The sequence below is a fragment of the Triturus cristatus genome, chromosome 10, assembly GCF_964204655.1.
Source record: "Triturus cristatus chromosome 10, aTriCri1.1, whole genome shotgun sequence".
In the NCBI taxonomy this organism is placed as follows: domain Eukaryota; kingdom Metazoa; phylum Chordata; class Amphibia; order Caudata; family Salamandridae; genus Triturus; species Triturus cristatus.
This window is the reverse complement of record NC_140593.1, coordinates 413,426,640-413,452,789: the sequence shown is the minus strand read 5'-3', so window position 1 is coordinate 413,452,789 and position 26,150 is coordinate 413,426,640. Positions and strand designations below refer to the sequence as shown.

At 43.7% G+C, this 26,150-nt stretch overlaps 1 protein-coding gene across 1 annotated transcript in view; it reads right to left on the bottom strand.

The window, feature by feature from the left end:
- Positions 1-26,150, bottom strand: part of APBB1IP (amyloid beta precursor protein binding family B member 1 interacting protein) — a 788,839-nt gene that overhangs the window by 40,464 nt on the left and 722,225 nt on the right. Inside the window, exons 12-14 of the mRNA XM_085631699.1 lie at positions 21,816-21,914; positions 20,329-20,434; positions 3,829-3,920 (exon numbers count right to left, since the gene is read on the bottom strand). Of these exons, the coding sequence (XP_085487825.1) occupies positions 3,829-3,920; positions 20,329-20,434; positions 21,816-21,914 (297 nt within the window). The remainder of the gene's footprint in view (positions 1-3,828; positions 3,921-20,328; positions 20,435-21,815; positions 21,915-26,150) is intronic.

The following is a 26,150-nucleotide window of genomic DNA, read 5'->3' as shown; positions in this document are numbered from 1 at the left end:
TTGAATATTTGGTGCATCCATCCTTTCCTCCATGTACTCAGTGTGGGACCGGAAGCACATCAATAACACACTATGCAGTTGCAAAACTAACGGTGTTTATCCTTCAACCTCATGTGGAAGACTTAAGGCTGGAGACCATCTTTGTTCACCCATGTGTCTCACCCTCAGTTTATTCATGAGTTTGTCAATGGACGTAGGCATTTCATATATAATGCAACCTTTTGGCAATTGCCTCGGTGGTGTGCTTCAGATCTTGCAATACTGCCAAGTTCCATGATTCCTCCATGGATGGACTTTTACTGGGGTCAATACATAACCCACCATTTTATACTCCATCGAACTTAGGAGGCATATTTAACCAACTTTCATGCAGCACAACAAGCCACCTTGCTGCGCTGAGTGAAAGGAAAGGAATGGAGCGTATTTAACATGATGCAGCATATTCCACTTCTTTCCTTGCACTAGCGCAGTTCTGGCTGCCTAGCATCAACGCAGGCACCGTAGTGCAAGGGTACCTGCGTTGTAGGCAGGATTGTTGAAGGTGCACCTTCCTGCACAAAAACAATCCTTATAGGAATTTTTCTCTTTCTAAGGATGCTGCATGATGCAGAGAAAGAGGATACAACATGGAGAAATAAAGATATTTCTTCTTGTTGCTCCTCCCCAGGGAAGGCGTAGCATTTTGACGCAATCCCAGATTTACCAGTGTTGGTAACTCTGGGAATGTGTCAAAAACCATGGGTGGAAGCACCCACGCTCCAACCATTGAACGCCTCCCTGGGACCGAGTAACGCAACGCAGCGATTTGTCCTGCGTTACTCCAGATTTATCAAGGAATGCAGGGCCACGCAAGGAGGCATTGCGCAGCTTGATAAATCTTACTTTAGCGTTGTGCCACCCTTGCGCCTCCCTTGCGTGGCGCAAGGGCGGCACAACACAATGATAAATAGGACCCTTAATGCGTGAAGTGAGGAGTAGATCAAACAGTGGCATAACTTCCCTAGATAAGACTAAAAGAGTAGGGTAAAAAGATGCAAGATAAAACTCCAGCAGGCGAAGTGGGAAATAGTGACCCCTTGGACACTCGGCACAAATAGGAATCCCGAACTGGCAGCGTAGACAAGGAAACATGGCTGCCGCCACCTACATCACCATTATTTTCCCCTGCTTCCTGTATGGAGGGCAGATCAATGAGAGGATTATGCTTTGTTTAATATCTGATTGCTAATAAGCATCAATTTTCTTTAGAGTATTTTAAGCTGCCTCTCAAACAAAGCAAGGGTTTCATTTCCTCAGAGGGAATTACTGTGCTGAAGAACTATTTTCATTTCAGCATTGGGACGTTGGATGCAAGCATCACCACTGGCATGATATGCTTTAACTCCATTGCATCTGCAGATAATGCTGGAAGGTAATGATGCTGCTAAAGCTCAGACATGGGTCGTTTCACAGGGAGTTTAAGAAATAGTGTTATCAAATCTGCCTCTCCCTTGTGTTTGCCTTTCAGCCATCTGCTTTCCAGCGATAGGAGGCTTGGGCCATCGGCCTTATACCGCTGCAGGCATCGAAAGCTGCAGACACAACTGCAATCATTACAGGCTGTTTCCCAGTGGTTAACTTGTAAACGGGTAGGTGCCGGGGCCTAGCTTGCATAAGTGTGACAATTTTAACTATTCCAGGCCACCTTGAGTGCTAACGATGGACTAGAAGCACTAATTCATTATGTTTATTAAGTATATGAAGTGTGAAACAGTTCACTAGGCTTAAAAAAGACAGACAATGCCACCATGTGGTGAATATTCATAATTAAGTGCCGGTGTTTATAAACAAGTGCCAGTGGATGGCACCGGCAAAGACAGCACAAATTAAGCACTGCTGTTTCCAGACCCCTGTACTTGATTGTCACCAGAAGTGAAAATACTTGCCAAGTATTGCTGGGCCTAGTACATTTATCGCATAAATTGAGTGATAAACATAGCTTGTGTCATTTGGCTTTGAATGCAGGCCTGATTTTGGACACCCCCATTGACAACCCGCACTAGGGTGTGCCCCCTGAATATCGAAGATGGAATATTATGGGATAGAAATATTGAGGACCAAATATCTAAATCAAAATATATAAAGGTCTGAAAGTATAGATTTTCTATACCTAACTCTACATTTATGATCCGTGCCGATCTATACATACCCTCAAGGTACGTTAATGTGAAGATAGGAATAGTAAATATATACATCCTGTAAAAGCACTATACAGATCGATATTTTGATCTTCAATATTTGTGCTGCAATATTCTTGTATTAAGATATTCATATTCTCATTATTCATAGTACAATCTACCCAAGGCGGTGTGCAGGTTATGGGATTGTGGAAATGGAGAGAATCAGAAACAGTTAGGTCCTCATTTCTTGGGTTGCGCAGATTGGTCACGATTTACTAAGGGTTGCGCGGATGGTCGCGCAGCACTTCACAATTTTGTGCTGCGTCCATAGGCCATATTTGAGACAAATAAATCGATGTAAGTCTCTTTAGGCTATGTGAACGCCTGCACAACACATTAGGGAGTAACCCTTATTCGGTTTTTGGAGAAAATAGAAGTTTGTGGCTGAAACATGACGTACATTTGTCCATTACAGCGCTTAATCTGCTTGTATTTCAGTCAGCCATACAGATTTAGGGCCAGATGTACGACCATTGGCAAATGTGACTCGCAAATTGCGCCAAATTGCGAGTCGCAATTTGCGAGTTCCAATTGCCAGTGTACAACAGTGTCTGAGGCACTGTTTGCGATTCCCAATGGGGTCGCAAATTGCATGCCTCATGCATATTAATTTTTGTGACGCCATTGGGAATGGCTGGTACTCCCAGGGATGGTGGCCTGCTGGGGTCAGCAGACCTCCATGTCTGAGAGTGCTTTTAAATAAAGCCTTTCTTTTTTAAATGCAGCCCGTTTTCCTTAAAAGAAAAGAGGATGCATTTCGAATTTTAAAAAATTAAACATTTTTGTTTCATTTTTTAAGAGCAGGTAAGTGGTCCCTGGGACCACTGCCTGCTCTGAAAAAATGTTTGTGCACCCATTCACAAAGGGGAACGCGTCCCCTGGGGACCCCTTCTTGTTTGCGAATGTTTAACACCCTCTTGATGAGGGTGGTAAACTGCGAGTGTTTTGCGACCGGTTCAGACTCGCTATTAGGCACCCTAAAACCACCCCTTCCTAATAGCGAGTCGCTAACCCTATCTTGAAAGTCGCTATTTAATTAGCGACTCGCAAAATAGGGTTAGTACATGGGCCATAGCTTGTTAGTATGGGCAAACGGGTCTAAAACCCATTTGCGCATGCAAGAATCCATCGTACATCTGGCCCTAGGTCGTTTCCTCATTTTGCTGTTGTGCATTAAATATAGGTGAAATTGATTTCTCCTATAGATTCAATAATTCAAATCTGGCGAGTTTTTACAATTATTATTAAAATGACAAAGGGCGATTAATGTAAGAAAATCTGAAAATGTTGAGGCGTAAACCATGAGATTTAACCTGAACATATATACAAGAAACCATTGTTGCACATTTATGTTTCCACATTTCCTTTTTGAAACTGTTAAATCCGGTTCATAATGCAACCTGTCTAGAATATTAATCCCGCCTCACTTCACCATATTTTGAATGTAGGGAGGGGGAGCAGTGTGTAGATGAAAGGAGGCGCTCGCGCACATCCAGGCTCAGTAAAAAGACCCCGCCAATGCTTTTCGTGCCGTTTTCAAACAAATGTGAGTTTTCTTCAGGCTCTTCGAGATTTTATGACGTTTCGCCGCAGCTGGTTTGTGGCATACCTTCGTCTCCTCGGCTCGTTTCCAGGCCTCTGAAAAAGCTGAGCTGATGGGCGTCACCGTCTGATGGACCTGTCCGTTCGGCTGAATTCCACCTGGAAACACAGGCACAAGGGGGAGAATGAAACTCATATTCGCTGATAAAATAATCATAATGTTAAGTGATTCAATTCTGCAGGATTCTAAAATGCTACATTATTCAGTGACATTTTATCTAGTGGAAATATAATCCATGCTTTTATCTGGTTTCAAACCAGGATATATCGTATTGATTAGAATTTCCGATAGAAAGGCGTTGTGACTGGACAGAGTGCTTTGGCTCTGGTTGAAATAAAAATGGCTGCCCCAGGCCTACCGGCTGTACAGATGTCAGTCACCTCTGCCTGGCAGACCTTCATATAGTCAGTAGTAGTGGGTTTTAACCCTATGTGTTCTGTGGACCCCACCATAATGATTACTGGAACCTAGATACTCCAGTTGAATCATTATTGGAATCCGGCGACCCCCACTCAGTTATTACTGAAAACCTGTGACCTCGGCCTAAGCATAAATTGAAGCAAAAAAACAATACATGAAAAATACAGACATAAACATTCATCAAACAAATATACAAATTATGAAATATTTAATTCACAAATAAATATAAATAAATCGGAATTTTAATGGGAAGATTGGAGCTTTACTTAATTCAATTGAGGCCACTCATTATCCATAATATGTGCTGTGTGAAGCACTTGCACTGCTCCTATGAATCAATCTGAGAATACTACCTTAATTGGTCAAATTCCTTCACGCTTGCAGAATGTATTACAATTTTCACCTGAACATTTTGCATTATATACACTTTAGTAATCTGCTAATATTATTTAATTTTCTAAGCAGTCGCGGACCCCCTGAGTAGGCTTCGCAGACCCCCAGTGGTCCCCGGACCACAGGTTAGCCCCTTGGGTGCCAGGCCTTTTCCCCTCCTGTGCCTGGCGCTTCCCTAGTGGGTGGGTGTCATGACGAGATAGTCTCATCATGGGCACAGCGCGACTGTGCTCCATGACGAGACCATCTCGACATGGGCACAGAAGAGGTTAAGAACCACTGGTCTATGCACATTCAAACAGGAAGCAAGATGTTTGTAGTAATAGAGTGAAATTAACTACATTCTCGTTTTTATTTCCAAAGATAAAGTATGAATTACATCAAATCATACAAATTCCAGGGGCAGAGGGAAGTGACAGCGGGTCTTCTGGACGGCAGGCTCCTCTCCTCAAGCACATCACTCGCTATCTGTGAAATACAAAACTCCAAGGGCACCTTTGGGGTCCTCGAGCCCTAGGGATTCCTTGGCAGGCTTTGGAGCATAAGTGCGGTGGCTGCAGCAGGCTGGGGGATCATGTTCCGAGAGTAGCTCGCACCACCCGCAACCTTACAAGATGGTGGTAGTCTCCGCCCCCCAATTCAAATATATCTTTAGGAGCAGAGCACCACTCAGAGTACATTCATGAAGACTTTGAGCATTTCAGTTGAAAATAAATACCTCCATCATCATCCTCTCTCAGATGGTGACTTGAAAAGTTGTGTCCTTCAATCTAGGCCAAAAAATTTAGCTTCTTCTAGTTCAATGGTGACTAAACATGAAAAATTTCAGATTTCTTATTCTTGCCAAAGCCTTGAGGCAACTTCTATTTTATGAATCACGTACGACCCCAAGTAAGTGGGGCTGAGCCCAGCTCCTCCCGCCCATCCTGCCAGTTATGACCCACCCAGTCACACCCATTGTGTGTGGCTGTCTAGGAGGAATACACAATGCCCAACTGTCAACTACACTCAGTCATGTGACCCAGAAACAGGCTGCAGGCACAAATGTCTAAGGCAGGAAAATGCCAACTTTCTAAAAGTTGCAATTTAAAAATTGTAATTTAAAATCCAACTCCACCATGAGTTAGGATTTTTCATTACAATTCCAAAGACACCAAACATGAACTAATAACCTGTTCCCATTTGGAAATTAGACTTACAAAATGTAACAGGGGAACTCCAATGTTATCCTATGGGGGAGGTAGACGTTACAGTAGTGAAAATGAATTTAAGAAGTTTCACTACTAAGATATGTAAAACTTAAAAGAACATGTCCTACTTTTTAAATACATTGCATTCTGCCCTCTAGGTTGACCAGGGCCTACCATAGGGGTGACTTATATGTATTAAAATGGAAGGTTTCGGCCTGGCAAAAGGTTTGTTTTGCTAGGTCGAAATGGCAGTTTAAAACAAACTGCACACAGGGCTGCAATGGCCGGCTCGAAGCATGTTTAAAGTGCTTCTTAAGTGGGTGGCACAATCAGCGCTGCAGGCCCACTAGTAGCATTTAATGTACAGGCTCTGGGCACAGGTAGTGCCACTTTACTAGAAGCGTACAAGTAAATTAAATAGTCCAATTGGGTATAAGCCAATTCTACCATGTTTTAAGGAGAGAGCACAAGCACTTTAACATAGTGCACAGACTCCCGAAAGCTTAGAAAATGGTTGAGAAAACTGGAGGGTGAAGGCAAAAGTTTGATGATGACCCTGCAGAAAGGGCCAAGTCCAACAACGCCAAATTCCTAAGAGGAAGTGAACCTCCATGTTACGCCCTGTATTCTTTGTCATTTGAAAATAGTCTCAAAAACACTTTTAGTCAAAAAGAGTTTTTTAACTCACAAAGTAAGTTTATCACATTGTGTCTTGTGTTTTTGTGGTTTCAAAGACTGTGGTTTTGCAAATCACACACAGGCTTAAAACCAATATGGCAACCCCTTAGAGTAATCAACTCAAAAAAGTAAACAAAACTCAATGTATGCCAATATAACAGGAATATGAGTCATGTATATAAAATGCAGCTACTAGCAAAGGGGTGATTTTTCACCAATGTATTGCGATACACATCATAGACAACGAAGGCAAAGCTTAGGCCGATATCTGCCACCTACAGTTTAATGGTGTATGGATAAGATTGCTGCCCCACGATTCAATGCCCTGCTGGGAACTGATATTTTAAAATTCAGGGACCAGTAGCCTATTTAGGATAGGGCAACGGAAAGTTGGGTAGCAGTTGTTCCTGGAGTCAGTTTTTTGATTGCCTCGCTTGACCCCCTTCTAAAAAAAATCCGGCTTAGTACCTGTTCGTTACTTTAGGATGTTATACTGAATATTGAGCCTAAGAATACAGAGAGGCATAAATATCACAGACAGAATCTCAAGGAACAAAATATCGAAAGGTAGATGCGAATAGATTTTTTGTTGTATGTCGGAACTGCGATGTCACTGACCGTGTCATGAGTGCATTAGGGGGGAGTAAGTTATAGTAGCTTAATTATAACTGCTGAATTTCTATGATGTTGTACGAGTGGAATCTGAGCCTTATTGAGTTTTTAAGGTTTTTTAAATTACTATTTCCTATTTATAACGTCCCCGTAATCTTTGACTAATAAAGTGAATTTCAAAGGTTTTTCAAATTCTATTCCTAAAGCATTATGTCCCTCAAATGTTTAGTTTTTTTTTGTAAATTTGTGGTTTTTTATTTAATACTAAGTGTAAATCACATATGTAGTTAATGTAAAGTAATATAAACATACTTATTATATGTTTAAAAACAAGAAAAAAATCACATATGTAGTTAATGTAAAGTAAATGAAGTTTTTTAATGTAATTAAACAAATGTTATATTTTAAAAAATATTTCTGGGGTCCCGCGGTACCTTCACGGGTCCATAAACTTAGATGAACTACTACTCTATGGTTTTTTATCTCAATCACATGATCGGTCTGGAGCTGTATCTCAATTGATAGATTACTGCGACTATGTACACACCTCCATTGTCATTAATTAAATCAGTGTGGACATATTTACAAGTATATATACACCACCTTGAATCCGTTTTCTAACAAAGTTACCCATTTTGCAACTTTCGCGCAACCGCAAATTTATGGACCAGGTTTGAGAATTCACTTGCAAGCACACCCAGATATTGTCCTCTGATTGGATATATTAAGACCCCACCCTTGCACATGGAAAACCACATCCAAAAGCTTCTCCGGTGAAGTCTCTAGAGAGAAGATTGAGAAGCAGTAGTGCTCCGATTTTAAACAATAGCTGTAGCTACATCGTCTATCCAAGATTTGCATCCACAACCTGTTGAGGATGAGTAAGAGGGCACATCACCTTGCAGAAAAGAAAGTGATGTGTGGACACACTTTCCTGTACCTTGGGAGGAAATGAAGGCAACAGCACAATATGTGCAGTGCAATATCTGCAGCAAGCAGTTATCCAGAGGCACTGTAAAGAAGTATTCACATGGGACAAGTTCCATGTTGAAGCACCTAAAATTCATGAAAGGGTCTACAACCAGATGATTCGAGAGCAGGTGCAGCAGAACAGTCGACCTCTACAGCAGCCTTAGGTGAACCGTCATCAGCTGCACTCATTTGAATACCAGCTGACTGTGAAGAATTGAGTGACATGGTTATTCACTGTGCGAAATGGCACGTGTGTCACAGTAAAAATGTTCACTGTGGGAGCATTCCTGGATACAGTGAAGACGCATTGCTGTTAGGTTTTTATTGTGCTTACAGTGACTACATAATGTTTTTGAAGACTGAAGCCAGTTGCTTCTTTGCACTTCCCCATTCTTACCCTTTTTACTCCCCTGTTCACTTTTTGTTAAAAAATAAAAAGGAAAAAATACAAAAAACTGTTAAAAACCCTTCTAGAAAAAAACCAGTTCTTATTAGAACCACCATCTACTCAAAGAGCTAACTCTGGGTTTTTAATGTGTCAGTGAATGTATCAGCGTGAGAGTGGGTGTGTCACTGTGTGCATCAGTGTGTGCCTGGGTGTGTTATTGGATGCATTAGTGTGTGCCTCGGTGTGTTAGTGTATGCATCAGTATGTGCCTGGTTGTGTTATAATATGCATCAGTGTGAGCCTGGTATGCTAATGTATGCATCAGTGTGTACCTGGGTGTGTTACTAGATTCATTACTGTTTGGCTGGGTGCAGCTGTGTCTTCATTGCTGTATGTGCGGACATGTCAGTGTCTGCATTGGTATGTCTCTGGGTGTTAGTGTATGTGTCAGTGTATGCCTGGGTGTCTTATTGAATGCATTAGTGTTTGGAATGGTGTGTTGTGTCTGCATTGTTGTAAGCCTGGGTGTATCAGTGTCTACACTGGTAAGTCTCTGGGTGTCTCAGTTTGAGCGTCGGTGTGTGACTGGATGTGTTATTGGATGCGTTAGTGTTTGGCTGGTTATGTCAGTGTCTACATTTCTGTATGCCTGGGTATGTGAGTGTCTGTATTGATAAGTCTCTGGGTTTCTAAGTGTGTGCCTGGTTGTGTAATTCGATGCATTAATGTTTAGCTGCCATTGATCTGTATAAAATGAAAAAAACTGAATTATATATTATTTTTACAATTAATAGAATTATAAACTTACAATTTCAAAAATGCTTAAAGACTAAAGCAGGAGATAACTAGACATTTTGCATAGTATAAAAGGTATGTATTAATATAAAACAATCATAAAGAGAGTAGAAAAAAAACTGCACACTATCTCATTGCACGTAATGCACTCTGTGCATTGCACTCACTATAAATAAACCTAATACAACTTATCTAACTCCCTACTTATGTGGGTAAATCACACCCACTCCAGAAAGCGTGACTACCAATATTAGCACGTTATTCCTCATTCTGATAACCTAAACTTGAAACGGAAACTGCATGCCCAGCAAATACAACACCCCCTTGCCCAGTTACCATCCGCGATTGCTGGTCAGGTGGAATAAGTTCTTAAGTGCTTCAGATAACAGGTGTCTCCATATCCAAATGTAATGGAACTCAACCCGTCAGTCTTAGAAGAGCTCAAGACTGAGTTACCCTACCAGCAGTCAAAGGAGTGACCTGCAAAGAACAGCAGATGTCAGCGGCATGCATCAACTCGCTGAGCCACTTTGCTGCAAACGACACACAGATCCCTTCGGTCCTAATTGTTCTGCCACATGCACAAAAGGTAGAAGCAAAAGTAATTCCACCATTTACTGAGGCACAGACATGCAAATGATAATTTTGCTAATGTATTTTTGAAATATTCAAGGTATTTCAAAATTATACTTTCCTAATGCAAAAAAACATAGCTAAAGCAGCCTGATGCATCGCCACAGTAATGATTTTCCACTTTGACGGATTCAATTTGAGGCAGACAGGGCACTTTCGTCCTATTAGAATGCAGAAATAATCTTAGTTGAAGCAAAGGGCTGCAGTTAATCCTATCACTTAGATATTCCATTGGCACTGCTCCATATATTTCCATTATAGACACTCAATGTTCTATTCCAAAAATAATAGAGAAATTACCAAGTCCTCCAGACCTAACCCCAGCGCAGCTTTAAATGCACGAGTCTGGTTGCTCAATGTAAATACATTTCGTGTATTTTCAGATGTTTTGCATCGTCCACGGTAGAAGTGACTAGTTCTCCAGATGCTTCTGTGGCGCTGCTCGTTTTGTTCTTTTCAATTCTGTATCTGGGACCTTATATCCGATCGAGATGCATGAACATAAAGTTGCCTTCCTGAAGGAGCGAGGGTTGGTAAGGATGCTGTGTACTTGGAGAAGCTGTTCCTCGTTTTAGGAGATTATCTGTGTATTTACATGTTAAATGCAGTTTCGTGGGGTTTGTCTATGAAACGGCTCCTGCCAGAGAGCAGGGGTGACATTTTGTTAAAACAGTCGAGTATTTTAAGACTGTAAATAGTGCATTTCTGTCGTGGACCAGGGTCAAAACGGACTCAATAATTCTCGCCTCGGTGCCTACTCTAACCAGGAACACACTCGGCAACTCTGGGCATTAAGCTTGCCTCATCTCTACAACGGCCCCCCACAGACGCCGAGGATGCCTGGTTTCACCTTGGAGATACCCAGAAAGGGACCATCTCACAGGGATAGCCAGGATGGGTTCCCCAGCGGTCTACAGCGCCGGGACGCCCCGTTGCTGGGGCAGCTGTGCACTTTACAAGTCTACAACATTTACATCTCTATGGTCATCATTTTTTAGGCCAGCATTGAACCTTGTGGCTGTGGTGTGAACTTTCACTAGTTCATTCGCATGGGATTTAGGGAGCCCAGTGTGGAGACCGCACATATTGTTAAGATATACCGTTTTAAATCTTCTCACCATCTAGTTCTGGGTCAACGCTTTGCCATTCTGGACATAGGCTCCCCTGATCACAAACTGTGTTTCGGTCTATAAACTACGACCCCGATTCGGAGTCAGGTGGAGCAACATTACCCCACGGAATGCCACTCCACCTGATGCAGAGTGGTTGGTTTTTCCACACCTCTCTTTTCGTGGTGTGCAACCATATTCAGTTTTTCAAGCTGGGGAAATTGCATGAGGCTGTGGCGGGTGCAGCAGCAGTCAAGCCTCATTTCACAGTTTCCTTTTCACATAAGTAGCTCAAAATGCCACCCCTGCTGGAAAAATCCCACCCCTTCCCTTAGCTCCACCCCACAGACCACTGCATACATTTAGCAACTGCTGAGGGCAGGTGGCAAATGTATGTGTTAAAAACCCATACAATTGGAAATTCCATGTGGCTAATGACTGTAAAAAATTATCCCACATAGTAATTCCACATTCCATTTGGTTTTACTAGTTATGGCAGAATACTTGTGTGTATTTACTGCACAGTAACGGCAAAATCACATTCGATGTTACTGTTTCCAAGTACCATGCAACTTCTAATCGGGGCCAACAACCAGTGTAAAGTTACACAACCTAGTTGTCTTCAGAAGATACAAAGGGTGCGGTGTGGTTGAAGAATGTATGAGGATGGGGTGGTCAGTGTGTTGCGGTTTGGAATTGGTGATCTAGACCATGCAGAAGGCTTTCTTTCTAGGAACTGTTATAGTAGAGGCACCTTCGCCACTTTAACCCCTTCCCCGCTCATGACGGAACCGCTCCGTCATGAGCCACGGTTGCCGTGTGCTCATGACGGAGCGGTTCCGTCATGCCACGACCGTTGGCGGACGCTCCGCCCACGCGGCGCTGTTTCCCCGCCTGTGCGGGGGGACAACGCAACTGGGCGGAGTCATGACGGAACCGCTCCGTCATGAGCACAGCTCAACCGTGGCTCATGACGGAGTGGCTCCGTCATGAGCACAGCGCCACCGCGCTGCCCCCCCGCACCCCCCAGCGCTGCAGCAGAATTCCCGCCGCAGCGAAGGGGTTAATTCCTCAAGAGTGTTTAGATACAACAGCAAATGGTTATAAGGGATAAAGACACAGACATTTATGTAGCTATCAGAGTCCTTAATGTGACCTTGTAGGCGGTGAGGTTGAAATCCGGGAGGAAACCTGTGACATCATACATACGTACGCTGAACTGGAGGGGTAAAAGCTTAGAACTTTGGCTGCTCAACAGGTGATAGTGACTAATTTAGAAAAAAAAGTGTCAATCATGACCTGTTCTCATTCACAAATGAACTGACTCGCTCTGGTGTATATACAAATAGAGTATTGGCAGTCTAGTCTGTCTGGTTGTACGACGGTACAACGCAGGTAAATACATCGTATGCCTTTGCCAGGCATTTTTTAGCATGCATGCTTTTACTGCGAATATGTATTTACAGCGCATGCCAATACCACGTATTGTTTTTAGATTTAAAAACAATGTATTCCACTCCCCAACTTACTTAAATGCGTGGTATTGGCATGCGTTGTGAATGCATATTCGTGGTAAAAATATGCGTGCTAAGAAATGCATGGTAAAGGTACAACGAGGTAAAAACCTCGTTTTAAAGGCTGTTTCCCGACTGCAGTCATTCAATGAGAGTATAGTTGGAGACGATGTCGACATATCGGCCAGGCACATGACTATGAACATTGTTGAAGAGTTTTCCTCTTGTTGGATGAAGATGTTGCCTGAGGCAGAACACTGGATGATGTCTGTAATATCTGGGCTAGAATACTAGGAATATATGATATATACGTGTTCTATGACATGTTATAGATGCAAGATCACCAAGTTCCCAATGACTGTGGACATCAATTGGAGGACAGGCTAGAGGGTGGTTCTTGTTTAGAGTGACAGTATTACAAAAAAACATGGACTAGATTGTGACCTGAGTAATTACCAGTGACTGAGATGAATTCATGCATTCCACCCATTCCCCTTTTATTATCCATTGGAGGAAGTTGGCAAACGTACTAGACAGCCATGGCCCATGCAGGTAAGAGCGGTGGGGCTGGGTGGGAGGGGGATTTCGACAGATGACGATGAGGGAAAATTAACTATTTTTCGCTCGTTGATGTCTGTTGAAGCCCCTCCCCCCCCACCCTCAAACCAGGCCCTAACGTCCCACCGCTCTTATCTTCACGGGCCACGGCTGTTTCTAGAGTTCCCAAAACCCAGGGATGGTCTTTTTCAGGAGTGATCTGAGAACTAGATTGTGCATAGGCTTTTGGCATGGTGATTGAAGTGTAGTCATAACTACTACGGTAGGTAGGGGAGAGGATGTGGTCAGTCGGCTGCGCTGCCGCCTTTGGTGCAGGAAACCAGAGTTCGAGCCTCGGGGTCGCGTCCACATCATGTGATTCTGGGCAAATCACTTAATCTCCCCGTGCCTGAATGTGTAATGTACATACGGTGCTATGTAAAGCGCTCCAATACCTTCGGGTCGAGTTTGCGCTATATAAATATGCAATAAAAAACACAAAAAAACACAAAAAAACTAGAGTGGGAGGAATTTGGCACATTACTTTGCTAGAAAAGAAATATGAATACAACTCATTGTACAGAATTCATTAAAAAGCAAATGCACTTTATATTGCATTGACAATTATGAAGAAGCTACAGCCCACAGATTATCGCAAATCTTAATCATAAACACAGACTAAATGTTAATCTTTACACTAGACAGACCCCTACCCATTTTTACTTCTCTAACCCTCAACCAATTCCTATCCATAACACATCCCTCCTCCCAAACATAACCCTAAACCCAAACTCTACGCTACATGTAAAAGAAATCTAAACACAACCGTATCCTTGCAGTCAGCCTTTCCCTAATCCTAATCCCAACGCTCATCCTAAACTAATGAAAAATACACGTGTGCAGTGTGTAATGGGCTTTTAATTTTTACTCAAAATTAAAATTCTTATTTTATCTCTTTTTTATTTTGATCATAATGGGCTACTTCTTTTTCACATATTATGATATTAGTAAATGCATCTCCTAGATTTGGAAATATCTGGTTGGCACAGCGAAGGATGAGGGTATATTTGAAGGTTTACATGGTTGGGTTGCTTGGGCGATTGTTAGTTTCGGAGGTTGGTTGTGGGCAATGCAGTTTGCATTTCATTGGGTGTTTTACAGGAAAACAATGTTACTTCTGATTATAGCTTTTGCAAATGGTTTGTGCCCTCTTTAGTGCTGTTAATGTGGCATTTCCATTTCTAATGTCTGCATTGGGAACACCCACTTCTTTTGAGACCACAAGGGACCAATGCCCCCCCCCCCCCCCCCTTTGTTCCCTGGCTGCTGCCTGGCCCCCATCTCACCTCCCACGCCTTTCAGTATTTTCTACACAACAGGCTGCTTCGCCATTCTCTAACACTAACTAGATCTTTTGAAGTCATCACTTTTCCTTTTGCTTTCGGAGTTACTGCCCTTTTGTCATCAAGTGTATTACCCCCGACTGCTGCCATTGTTGTGATGCTATCTTCTAAAAGCCGTTCTGTGACTGCAGCCTCTCTGTTGGAACTTGTTCCTTCAAAACCTACCTGGCAGCCTCTGCACACTGTACTTAATTTGAGCTGGTGCCGATCGGTGCCACAAGCACCTATTTCAGGGGACCGAGACACTACATTTGTCCCGGAGGCTGCAAGCAGCCTAGCCTCTCATGGATTATAAGGAGAAGCACTGGTGAATATTGTTCTGTTATGAGAGCTGTGTGCCATCTATCGGTCAGTGGTTGCTGGCAGGCAGTGGGGGGGGGGACCAAAATATTTTTGTTTACAAAACACTTACCTCCTACCACTGCGGCTTTCTCCGTCCCTCCTCCGTCATTGCTGAAGAGTCCGGAAGCACACAGGGTTCCCAAAGCAAATCACAATGCTGCAATGCAGCATGTGGTTGGCTCGCCATAGCCAATCACAATGCAGCGTTGTCATTGGTCTGAGCACCATAGATCGGTGCTCAGGTGGAGACTGGGGTCCTGGGCATGTTTTCCACCAGGCTGCATAATGAACCTTGTGCGGAACATGCAAAATACGCATGACGGTTCGGCCGGGCCAAGATGGCCGGCCAAGCAGTCATGCGCACTTAGTGTGCACAGTCCAGTCCACCTCCCTGAGCCACCAGCTCCGCCCAGCCCTAACCCAGCCCTGCAGCAACGAAAAATAAAATGATGATAACCTTGTTATATCATTTTATTTTTCCCTTTTCCACTGCTGTGAGAGCAGTGGGGCAATGCTCTTCTGCCTTAGCGGAGGAGCCACCCCTACTAGTCGTAGAATTAAAAACTGACGTTTAGTAATTAAGAAATATAATCCCAGATACGAAGTGTTAAGCATTGATAGGAAGTTGGAACCTCCGTATAGTGAGACTGAATCGGTACATTGGTTGTGGCTGATTGTAATAGGTGCCCTGAAGTCTCCACAATCAAAGTACTGCTTCAATCAGACTATTCTATTCCATTCCACATGTCTTATATCATGCATGGCTACCCGGTGGCTTCCCCACGCTAGGACAGTCAGAAGGAAGTAAAAAGTTGTTTAAGCCAGCACTCCGCTGGGCTAACTGCTGCATAGACACGTTTTCAAGGCCTTGCGAAAAGTGAGTTCATTGACAAGTGCACGCATTTCCAAAGGAAGGGTGCTCCAAAGTTTGGGGGCCTGAAAAGAGAAGGAAAGGCAACCCTAATGGGATCTGCGTAACTTAGAAACCTGCAGTAGATGAGCTGAAGAAGATCTGAGTATCCTTCCAGAAGAGTAGGGGATGGCTAGTGGTCTTAGTAAAATGAGGACATTCTCGTGAAACACTCTGTGCAGGATGCAGAGGATCTTAAACTGGACCCTCTGCTGAATTGGGAGCCAGAGGAGGTCCTTAAAAGCTCTTTTTACAAATTGATCCCTCTGGACATTCAATAGAACCAGAGCAGCGGCATTCAGCATAGTCTGCAGTCCCTTTAGGACATAGCTGGCGGACCTAGATAGAAAACATTACCATAATTGAGACGTGAGATAACAGGAACCTGGACAATTCATCTTCGAGCAAGAAAGGGAAGCAAACTCAATACCTTTCTAAGCATTCTCAGGATACGAAAGCAAGTGGTCGCGAGTTTCTTTGCCTGGCAATCCATGGTAAGATGGGCATCTAGCCACATTCCAAGGCTCCTAATCACCTTCGTAGGACTGGGGAGACTCGACAGACAATCTGGCACAAAGGGTGGAGGCTTTTTATTAAAATTGTTGCTCTGTATCATCACCTCTGTCTTTTCTTCATTAAGCTTCAGCTTAGAGTTGGCCATTCATTTGGCCACCTCCTGGAGATAAGGAGCCAGACTGAGGTGGCAAGAGCTAGGATCCGGGGAGATTGAGATCACTAACAAAAACCAACCCTCAAAGCAAGGGAAGAAAGTGTCAACTGCCAGCAAATATGTATAGGACGCCACTACGTCTCTAGTAAATAAAGGGGAAACGAAGTTTGTCCAGAGGAGAACAGGACCAATAACTAAGGTCCTAACCACAGAGATTGGGATCACTGAATGGGTGTCGTCGGCGTATGAGACCAACGATAACACTAAGGAGTGGACTATCTCGACCAGGGGGCATAGGTACAACTTAAAAAGGGTGAGGCTGAGAGAAAACCCCTAAGGTACCCCACAATGAAAGGGGAAATCGTCAGAGTACCAGGTGTGATCAAGCACCTGGAAGGTTCTATCTGCCAAGATAGGGAAGAGCCAGGTCAGAGCACGGCCATCCTATGGTGTGAACTATAGGTCCCTATGAAGTAACGGCCTGCTCCTATGGTGAAAGTGGACCACGCCAGTGGTGGTAGTGGGTGGTGGACCCCTAAGAATATGTTTGAGTGTTTATTTTCTAAAAGTATGTATAATCCATGTTCTTTATATTTTTATACTATCTGTAATATTGTTATGTATGAATAAAAGGGTTTTTCCTCGTTATGTAAGGCTTCTTTAGGAAATCATTAGCATGAACACCATTTCAAAACATAGTCAACCACTGCCCTGATGTCAAAACCAGTTAAGACCCTAGCTTCGAAGCCTGTGTGGTGCCTGGCAGAATTATGCAGCCTACGATGGGTTTCTACAGACCCAAGGGAGATCTGGGAACACAGGTGGGGTCCTGCCCTACCCCAGCCACCATCTCCCCTATCTGACACGCGTCTCTGCAAGCAAAAGAATATTACTTGCCATGGAATATGGCCCATACGGTCAGACCTTTCTGGACACTACATATCGTTATGTTAAATGTTTTTAGGTCTCAATGGTACGGTCCTTCAAGCACGTCACTTTTGTAATAGTGGGGTCCAGGAAATGAAACATGTTCTATTTATTTGTCCACAGGGGCGGCTCTAGGGCGGTGCGATCGGTGCCACCGCACCGGGCGCTGACTAGGGGTGGGGGCGCCCTGGCTGCAAGTTTATTTTTGTTTTAAAAGCAGCTCCTGCCACGTTCCTTGCTTCCAGCAATTTTCAGCCATCAATAAAAACGTCAAGATCACTCCAGTGATTAATGTTCCTGCTGAAGAGAGACGCTAGGTTTGTCTAGTGAAAGTTGTAACTGGTGGTAAGGTAGTGCAGTGGGTTAATGTGCCTATTGCAAAGAATGTGTACCATGCAGAGCACAAAATACACATAATGTAAATAGGTCAGTGGGTTGCTGCTTGTGCCCCAGGGATCCTGTGTTACTTCTGTTACAGTTTATAAGTTAAAATCCTAATATAGCACAGTGAGCTATCAACTGTCATCAAAGAGCTGCACGCAAACTGCAAGATATGTATTAGCGCTAGATGTCTTTTTGCCCTGTCTTTCATTATCCTAAACTTGCAAAAAGGGTTCATTCGGGTAGAAGACATCAATTTTTATTATTAAAGAGAACCCCTAACAATGATGTTATGTTTTAAATTTGAGCTTTTCCTGACCAAGGACTCTTACACTACACTGCCTACCAGTTTAGATGGCATGTGACTCCTACACCTTGTAGTTCTCTGTCTCATGTAACATTTCCTATACACTGATATACACATGTATGATTGTTTCTGTGCCAACGTGTGGTGATTTAAAGTGCTCTGACACCCTACACTGGTATGAGTGGTGCTATAAAACTTAATCAGTCTGAGAGAGAGTGGTTATGGAGACTCGAGGAGCACTGTTAAATGGTAGTAGAGAGGAAATCCGTGGTAGATGTGGTCATTGAGGGGCGCCAACAAACATTGTCGCACAGGGCGCCACCACTGCTAAAGCCGGCCCTGTTTGTCCAGCTTTGTTGTAATATAATCTTAAGCTGTTGAAACCTCTGTTTTTAGGTCTCGCCTGACCCAGCGCATGCGCTGGTCTGGCGAGACTTATTCAGAGGGCTCCAAAAAGTGCTACCAGGCCAGCCTAGAGCTACAGTGCATGTGCGCGGGCGCGCGTGCCGCGCTTTACCGCAATTACCTTCAATTTCGCGGCACACGGCCGCTTTGCATAGCCAATAGGTCTCGCTTTTGGGACCTTATAAGTATTTAGTTATGCAACTGTTGCATGGCTAAACACTTATAAGGTCCCAAAGGCGAGACCTATTGGCTATGCCAATGCTTGTTAAAATGTTCTGCCCGTAAAACTGCTGAAGCTATGCATTTATTGTTCAATCCGCCAACGGAAATGATCTGTATTCAAGTTTTAACTTTTTTAGATGTTTTTTACGAACGATTCAGCACAATTTCGTTTTCTGGCTAGCTAATTAATGGTGTCGTAGGGAGTAAGTGGTTTAATGATATTAAGTTTATGCTGATATTTTGTATTCTCTGTATCTTCCTGTTTTATGTGGACCTCCTAGGAGTTTCAAATCATGAAAATAACTTGCCTTGGAGGCAAATATAGGCCACAATAACAAGTTGCTCCGACAAGCTTCATTTTTGCCAGGCAGCTATCCACAAAACGGTATCTTTCAGGTAAAAATGGTTTTACTACTATGTAATTGTATGTCACAACTACATACAGTTGTGCATTAGTAAAACCCATGCAAGGAGCAGTGTGTATATGGACTATAGCATGGTTTGAGATTTGTGAATACCCAATTACTTGCGAGTGTGCTGGAATTCAGAAATGCCTCTCCAACCCCTGCCAACCCTGGACATGTCAGAGATGTACTGCAGCAAATGGCTGGAATAACTTTCCTTCCAGGACTGGAAAGACACCTCCAAACTTTGTTTGGGTGGAGGGGAATGGGATTGTCCGTGAGTAAAAAGATTTCCCGGTGTAGACGAAAAAAAGTGCGCCTTTCTCTAATGCGGATTGCACCCTGCGTTCAACTTCGTATTCATTAAATAGTAGATGTCACATGGCATTTGCAGCAGTGCGCAGGGGTGGCTACTCCGTTGGAGCCGAGGAGGGCTGCTCCAAATAAATACCCCCTAGATAAAAAATGAACTGGTAATATGCTTCAATTTTATTTTTCCTCCCCCGTCCCGAACAGTGTGTCAGGACAAGGGCGGGCCGCTGCTGCATGACAACAGCAGGGAGGAGGGTGGGCTGTGTATGCACTGTTGAAAGTGCATATGTCTTTTTGCCCGGCCGTCTGGCGACAGCCAGCCACGCATGCACATCTCTAACCCAGCTGGCTTAAGATAGCTAATTTAGAGCATGTGCATGCCTCCAGAGCACTGTGGAGCACCGAGTGAGGCTGCTCCCTCCAATCAGGGTACTGCTCTCATGCTGGTGAGATCAGTGCCCTGATTGGTCAAGAGAGTTTCCTGATGGCCGGACTGCAGTAGCGACAAGGACGTCCACAGCGAGGCAGTCCTGTCAAGTAAAGTAAGCGTTTTATTTATTTATTTTATTTTATATGCATGCCTGCCCCTCACCTCCCCGTAGATGCCAGCCGCCACACAGGCAGTGTGCCTGAAAAACTGTGACAAGTGCAGCTTTTCAGGTGTACTACTGGAAGTACTAGTGAGGTCCCAGTCACAGAGCTCTCCCGAGCTTGCAGTATTCTGATTACAAAGGACTGGGAGTTCTTTATCCCTGTTCAGGTATCAATGCCGCTGCTGGGATTGAGATTCAATCTAGTCAGTTTCTTATGAGTCAAGGATTGAAAATCAAATCAATAAAGAACACACTCATGTTGCTGTACTCTCTAAATGTCACTCGCTTTGCGTCAATATCCTATTAAGCGTACAGTGCCTGGATTTCCAACTGTAGGGCAAACAATTCACCCGACGAGGCAGGTCCTTTCTGCTGTGAGGGTTCGTTACCTGCGGCAGTGTTTACTGGGTCCACGTTGCTTAGGTTCGCCCATCGCGTGGCCATGGCGGCCCTCTGTGCAGCTTGCTTATAATTATCATACAGCGCCTTTCCATACTGCACAGAAAGAAAAGAAAGACTTCACCATGGGGCATAAAGACAAGAGACACAATCATATTGCCACAGTGCATTTGTTAAGGGGGTTGTTAATTGCTAAACACTTGGCCCTCATGACGGGCTTCCCCCTGTTTCCGAACCCTGTGCAAGCAACTGTTTATGCAAGGATCAGAATGACAAGTTATGCAGATGCTATCACACCCGGTGACAAAGATGCATATACCCTAATAAACTTCAGCAGGTCTGATCTACTGGAATTTAACATGCAAACAAAGCCTGCAAAATACCAGAGCTCTGCTGATCTGAGTGCATTAAGTACCAAAATCATCACGTTATTTGCCATTTTTTACCTGATAACTAGAGGTCACTGGAAAATATCACTCTTAACAGCGGGCCACTTCTAACGAAGGCCATAACTGGATTCACATTCTGAAAGAACTCTAATAAATGTCAGGTATTTGTTGAGAACTGTCTATGGCAACTTACTTGGAGAGATGTCCCCTTGAAGCACTGACCATTATTCGAACAGTTACAGAGAAATGATCCTGAAAGAATGTATAAGTGCTTAGAAAGAGGCACTCCTGCACTCCTCTCACCCGCTCCAAGCAGAGCAAAAGGAGTGCTGACAGTTGCACTAAAGAAAGAAGTGAAGGTTTTTACTATGAATAAATACAATGACCAGAATGCATGGGGAGGAGTGCAACTGCGCATCACAGATGAAACATTTAGAAGGGCCAGAGTGCAATGGGAGAAGGAGAGAGAGGAAGGACTAGTAAAATACTTATGGCCTGATTAGGTCTTTCGGCGGAGCAGGAGCAGGTGGTACGCCACCACTGCGCTCCCCTCCTCCGAAGGTCACCGCCACCCATCTGATTGTGCGGGCGGCATGGCAGTCTCATTGCGGTGCCTTAGAAAACAGGCACCGCAATGGGACCGCACAACAAGGTTCCTGCATGACAGACTTGAAAGTCCGTGCTTTGCAAAAACTGGGGTACATGCACATAATGTGCCCCCTACATGAAACCCCATGCAGAGGAGGCACAGGGGGCCCTGTAGGGACCCCTTTGTTTCCTCTCTGCCAATGTGTTCATGGAGTAGGAACCTTCATGACACCACTGGTGGAGGGGAAACTCATAATATGTTTGGCTGGACCACGGCGGCCCCACCAAGCATATTAGTTCCTCTACCTCGCTGCGCCACTGCCGGGGAATTGTGGTTCCCAGGTGGCGGCGGTCCCAAGGCGGTATTACTGCCCAATTTTTAAAACGGCGGTTGGGCCGCGGGTGCAGCGGTAGCTGGACCATCACCATCACGCCACCACGAGTCTGGCGGTCCTTGGAACTAGGCTGGAATAAGCATAGAAGGGATCACACACTCTCACCTTGGCAATCCGTATCCCTGTCACCCACTGGTGCAGCGTCCAAGGGTCGTCACAGCACAAATACTTGATGTACTGGGATTCCTTCTGGATCTGAGGATGCTATAGGAAGACACATGTTTGGAATTTAGAACAGTGAAATGAACATGCTCACATGAAAATAATGAAGTGGTAATATTAACTCTTGAAGAACCACTCACTGGAAAAACTAGCAATATAGGTGACAAAAAGCAGGATATTTTTAGCAAATGCCGTTGTTGTTATTCCAAAGAAAGACCAGGCGTCCACATTTCACTTGCTCAGCATTTGACAAACAAAATAATATTCTATTTAAAAGGCTTCTAAACTATGTTCTCAAATAATAATACAAGTATCACATTCAAGTGTAAACAAAATACAAATAATGGTTTGACAACCAGAGGGTCTGAGGGAAAGTATTTATGAAGACCACACAGGGTTTGTTCCCCCAAAAAACACTGAATCAAGAACTAAGTGAAACCCAGGGGTCTGATCTAAAGTTTAGAAAATGTAAGAAACTACTATATCATAGATGGATCAAAAGATCCCAAATGTACAAGTGAAACAACGCCTATAAACACCAGTGGGCATATCCTTTAACAGGACGAAATCCCTCACTCACCAGAGGTGACATGCTTCATCATTGGGATTCTCCATCCCAGAGGAAACCCCTAGTTCCTCTGGGGGCTACAACTCCCTCTCAATGAGGGAGGAGCTCAAGGATGTTTTGTTGTTCAAATAAGTGGGATGTACTAAATCCACAATGGCGAGCTAGTAGTATAAGTGAGGGCGCAGCGCAAAAAGAAAATATTTTTGTTATTTATAATTATGTGATGTTAAGTGCAAGTAAGAATAAAAATAGCTCAAGAGCGTCAGAGCACCGCTTTGTTCATAATGCGTCCTTGGCTAGAATTAAAATGATAGTGCACCAGTAGTCAACAAATTTTTTTAGACCATGGTGATAGTGATAATTGTCAACATGTTTCAGCCTTAAAGCCTACAAATATGGCACGGCTTTCGTCAGGACTCGAAACAGCTGCTGCGTACAAAAAAACAGAAAAAGGATACTCTGGGTCCAATTCCTTAAGTCAAGTGTATCATAAGTAAAGACCACCCGTGAATACTGGGTAAGTCAACCAACCTTTCACTGGCAACTGCTCAGGAAAAGTGCACCGCTCTGTCCGTCGGTACACCGAGGCCCGAGTGAGCCTGCTCCGTTGCGCCTCCTTTTCACAATAAGACAGGTTCTGTACTATGCGACGCACAGCAATTTTGCCATGCGCTTCCATCAAATTATCAGAGCAAAACATTTATTTTCAAAAGTTCATTGATACTGTTGCTTGCATTGCTTTATGACGTGAAAGCACTGGAGCAAAAGAATAGTAATCTGGGTCTCATGCAGTGCTTATTTTGTAATATAATATGTGCTGGTCCCCAAAGTTTTGTTTAAAAGCCTGCAGCCGGTGCTATCAAAGTTCGGGGTGCCGAATACCAAGGCTATGTAGTCTCAATTCTACCCCATGCTTTTTTAATCCACCACCAGGTACTCCCGCACTCTTTATCTCACTCTTTCAGATTCATTTTCATCCTTGCTCTCCCCCTTTATCACTGTTTTTCTGTCTTTCTCTTCCTCCTTCTTTCCCCCTTGTAGGTTTTTTTCTCCCTTGCCCTGCGCGAAGTTCTGATGGGGAAATATAAGTGCTAGTCCCCCAAAATAAGTGCTGTTGTGCCCCACCTGCAACCACCGGCTCAAATTAAACACTGGTCTCATTATCGCAAACTCTGCTGCCAGAGTGGATTCATGACCCAACCGATAACACCTGCAAAACCGTATTTAAAATCTTTGACCACTTGTACATTTGGTTCATCAAAATCGATATTTCTGAAATACTAAGTTTTGGTTGATAAAAATGCTTAGTAACGCCCTGCTGCTACCTGCCCTGTTAGAGAATACAGAAACAAAGATGATAGTTTCAATAAACAGGGCTGAACGTCGAGCTCCACAGCGGAAATCAGATGTTAGTGGTAACTGCACCAGGCTTGAGGGCTGGAGGGCTCACCTTCGGTTTCTTTAAACAATACCACATCTGCTAACGCTCTGACACATGCCTTTCAAATGATGGCGAAAATTATGCCATTTATGTCTGGATATCAAGAGCCGGTAAAACATCAGAGACCAGTGTCAGAGGACGAAGAACAGATTGCTGTCGGAGCCTGGATTCAAGATTAGGAATTCAGGCACAGAGTGAAGCAGACTTACCTTCTCTTTACACAGAAGGCTCTGTTTATTTAAGGTAAAGGAAAGATCTGGTGGGGCACAGGTGGAATGGGACAATTGCTCCTGGCACAACCTGCATTTTCAAAGCGGTTGCATTTTTACTAAAGATGCTTCATGGTGCCATCCACAAACAATTTGCAAAATGTATGGATCGTAGGCTTGTGCCTATAGACATGCCTCTTTGCGCGCATTTTTCAAATGTGCATCAAAATTGTATGGAGTTCATAGGTTTCCAGGTATAGTCTTAGCCCAGCAACTGCTACTCCTTCAGACTGTTCTCAGGGCATACAATGCACAAAAGTAAATGTGGTGGAAATCTGATCTGACAAATTGTACTTTTTTGCTTTCTTTTCTTCTCCATGGTAAATATCTTTCCATGTGGAAAAAAGGTTTCCACTAAACTCATGAAAATATGAAGGTGTTTAGTATACTTTCACGCCCAATTTGCACACTTACCAGATCTTTTTCTCACTATAATTAAGTACGTGAATTGAGTGTTAAAAGCCACTGGAAATAGTTTTGGAAACTCAATTACAAATGGCCTCCCGCATCCCTCTTCAGGATTTTTCCATGACTGATTAGGGTCAGAAATTCTTCCAATATGGATTCTGTGCTTTGGAAACCCTAAATCTAACTCTGGAGTCATAACCATCATTGTTGTACGCAAAACAATGTATGAATTGTGGCCTTTTGTTTAAATATTCCATCCTCTTCATTGCTGCACCCTTTGGTACAACCCTTAAGTTGCTTGTTCAGTGGTGGATTTGCCCAAATGATGTCACTTTAGGCCTGGACTCAAACTTCTGCACTGGTCTTTTATCTAAGAAAGATGCCACGCCAAAACTGTCGGCTTAATGCATTCTCTTTCACATGGGTAGGAACCATTTTAGGTAGCAAATGGCAACTTATTCACGCTGGCCCAGTCATTAGGTTTGTTGCACAACAGCCCTTCAAAATACCCAGCTGCCAGACACCCAGTTTGGAACTTGCTTTCTTTCAGTCTTAGTGTCTTGACTGGGGAATTATGTACCAAACAGTATGCACACCATTGCCAACATGAATAAAGTCCACAAGCTCTTGAAAAACCACTTGCTAGAAAAACTTCTAACTCCCCAGACCCCTTTGCCTAAGTCTCTCTCTTGTATATTGAAAAACCACCCATAGGTTTACGCTTTGCCTTCACGAACTCAAATTCCTATGAGTCAAATTCCTAGAAGGGTATGCCGAAGAGACCCTTTTATATCGATTTTAACCATTGGCTCTCACCTTTAACTTGGGCCGATGAAGCTAGAAGGGGCTTTATTAAAACACTGGAATGTTGGCGCTCCACAGAAGACAAGAGTGTGGAAGAGGGCCAATAATGGTGGTTACAGACCTTCTGCTCCGTGGAAAAGGGACAAAAATGGTTGTTGTAGACCTTCTGCTCTGCATTTCAATGTATGTTTACCTGTTTGATTTGGAACGTGCTCCCCTCGATGAGTCAAATGTTCTGATAGCATTGCGGTCCTTTCCCTTGGGTTGTGCCGGTTGTTACAGGCTCTTATTCTTCTTTATAGGTCTTTGCCTGTGGCTCGGAAGGGGGGGGGGTCTAACTTAGGCAAAGGGTGAAAGCAACTGCACAGTCCTCAGTATCGAACTGTAATGCTGTACTGTGGCATTACCATGCAACCATGGCAGGCTCCGGGGCGGTGCGATCGGTGCCACCGCACTGGGCGCCTACTTGGGGTGGGGGCGTCATTTTTGCAAGTAATATTATAATTTTAAAAGCACCACCCTGCTGGCGCATTACTGGCCTCCAGCAATTTTTGTAGACATCAATTAAAACGTCAAGATAACTCCGTTTTTTTATCGTGTTTGTTATCGGAAAGAGACCGAGGTTTGTCTAGTGGAAGTTTTGACTCATCAAAAGGTAGCACAGAGGGTTAAAATGCCTGCTGCTAAGAACGTGTACCATGCAGATAACAAAGTGCATATAATGTAAAAATGTCAGTGGGTTACTGCTTCTGTAAGAGAGCTCCTTTTGTTACTTGTTGTTTGTATGT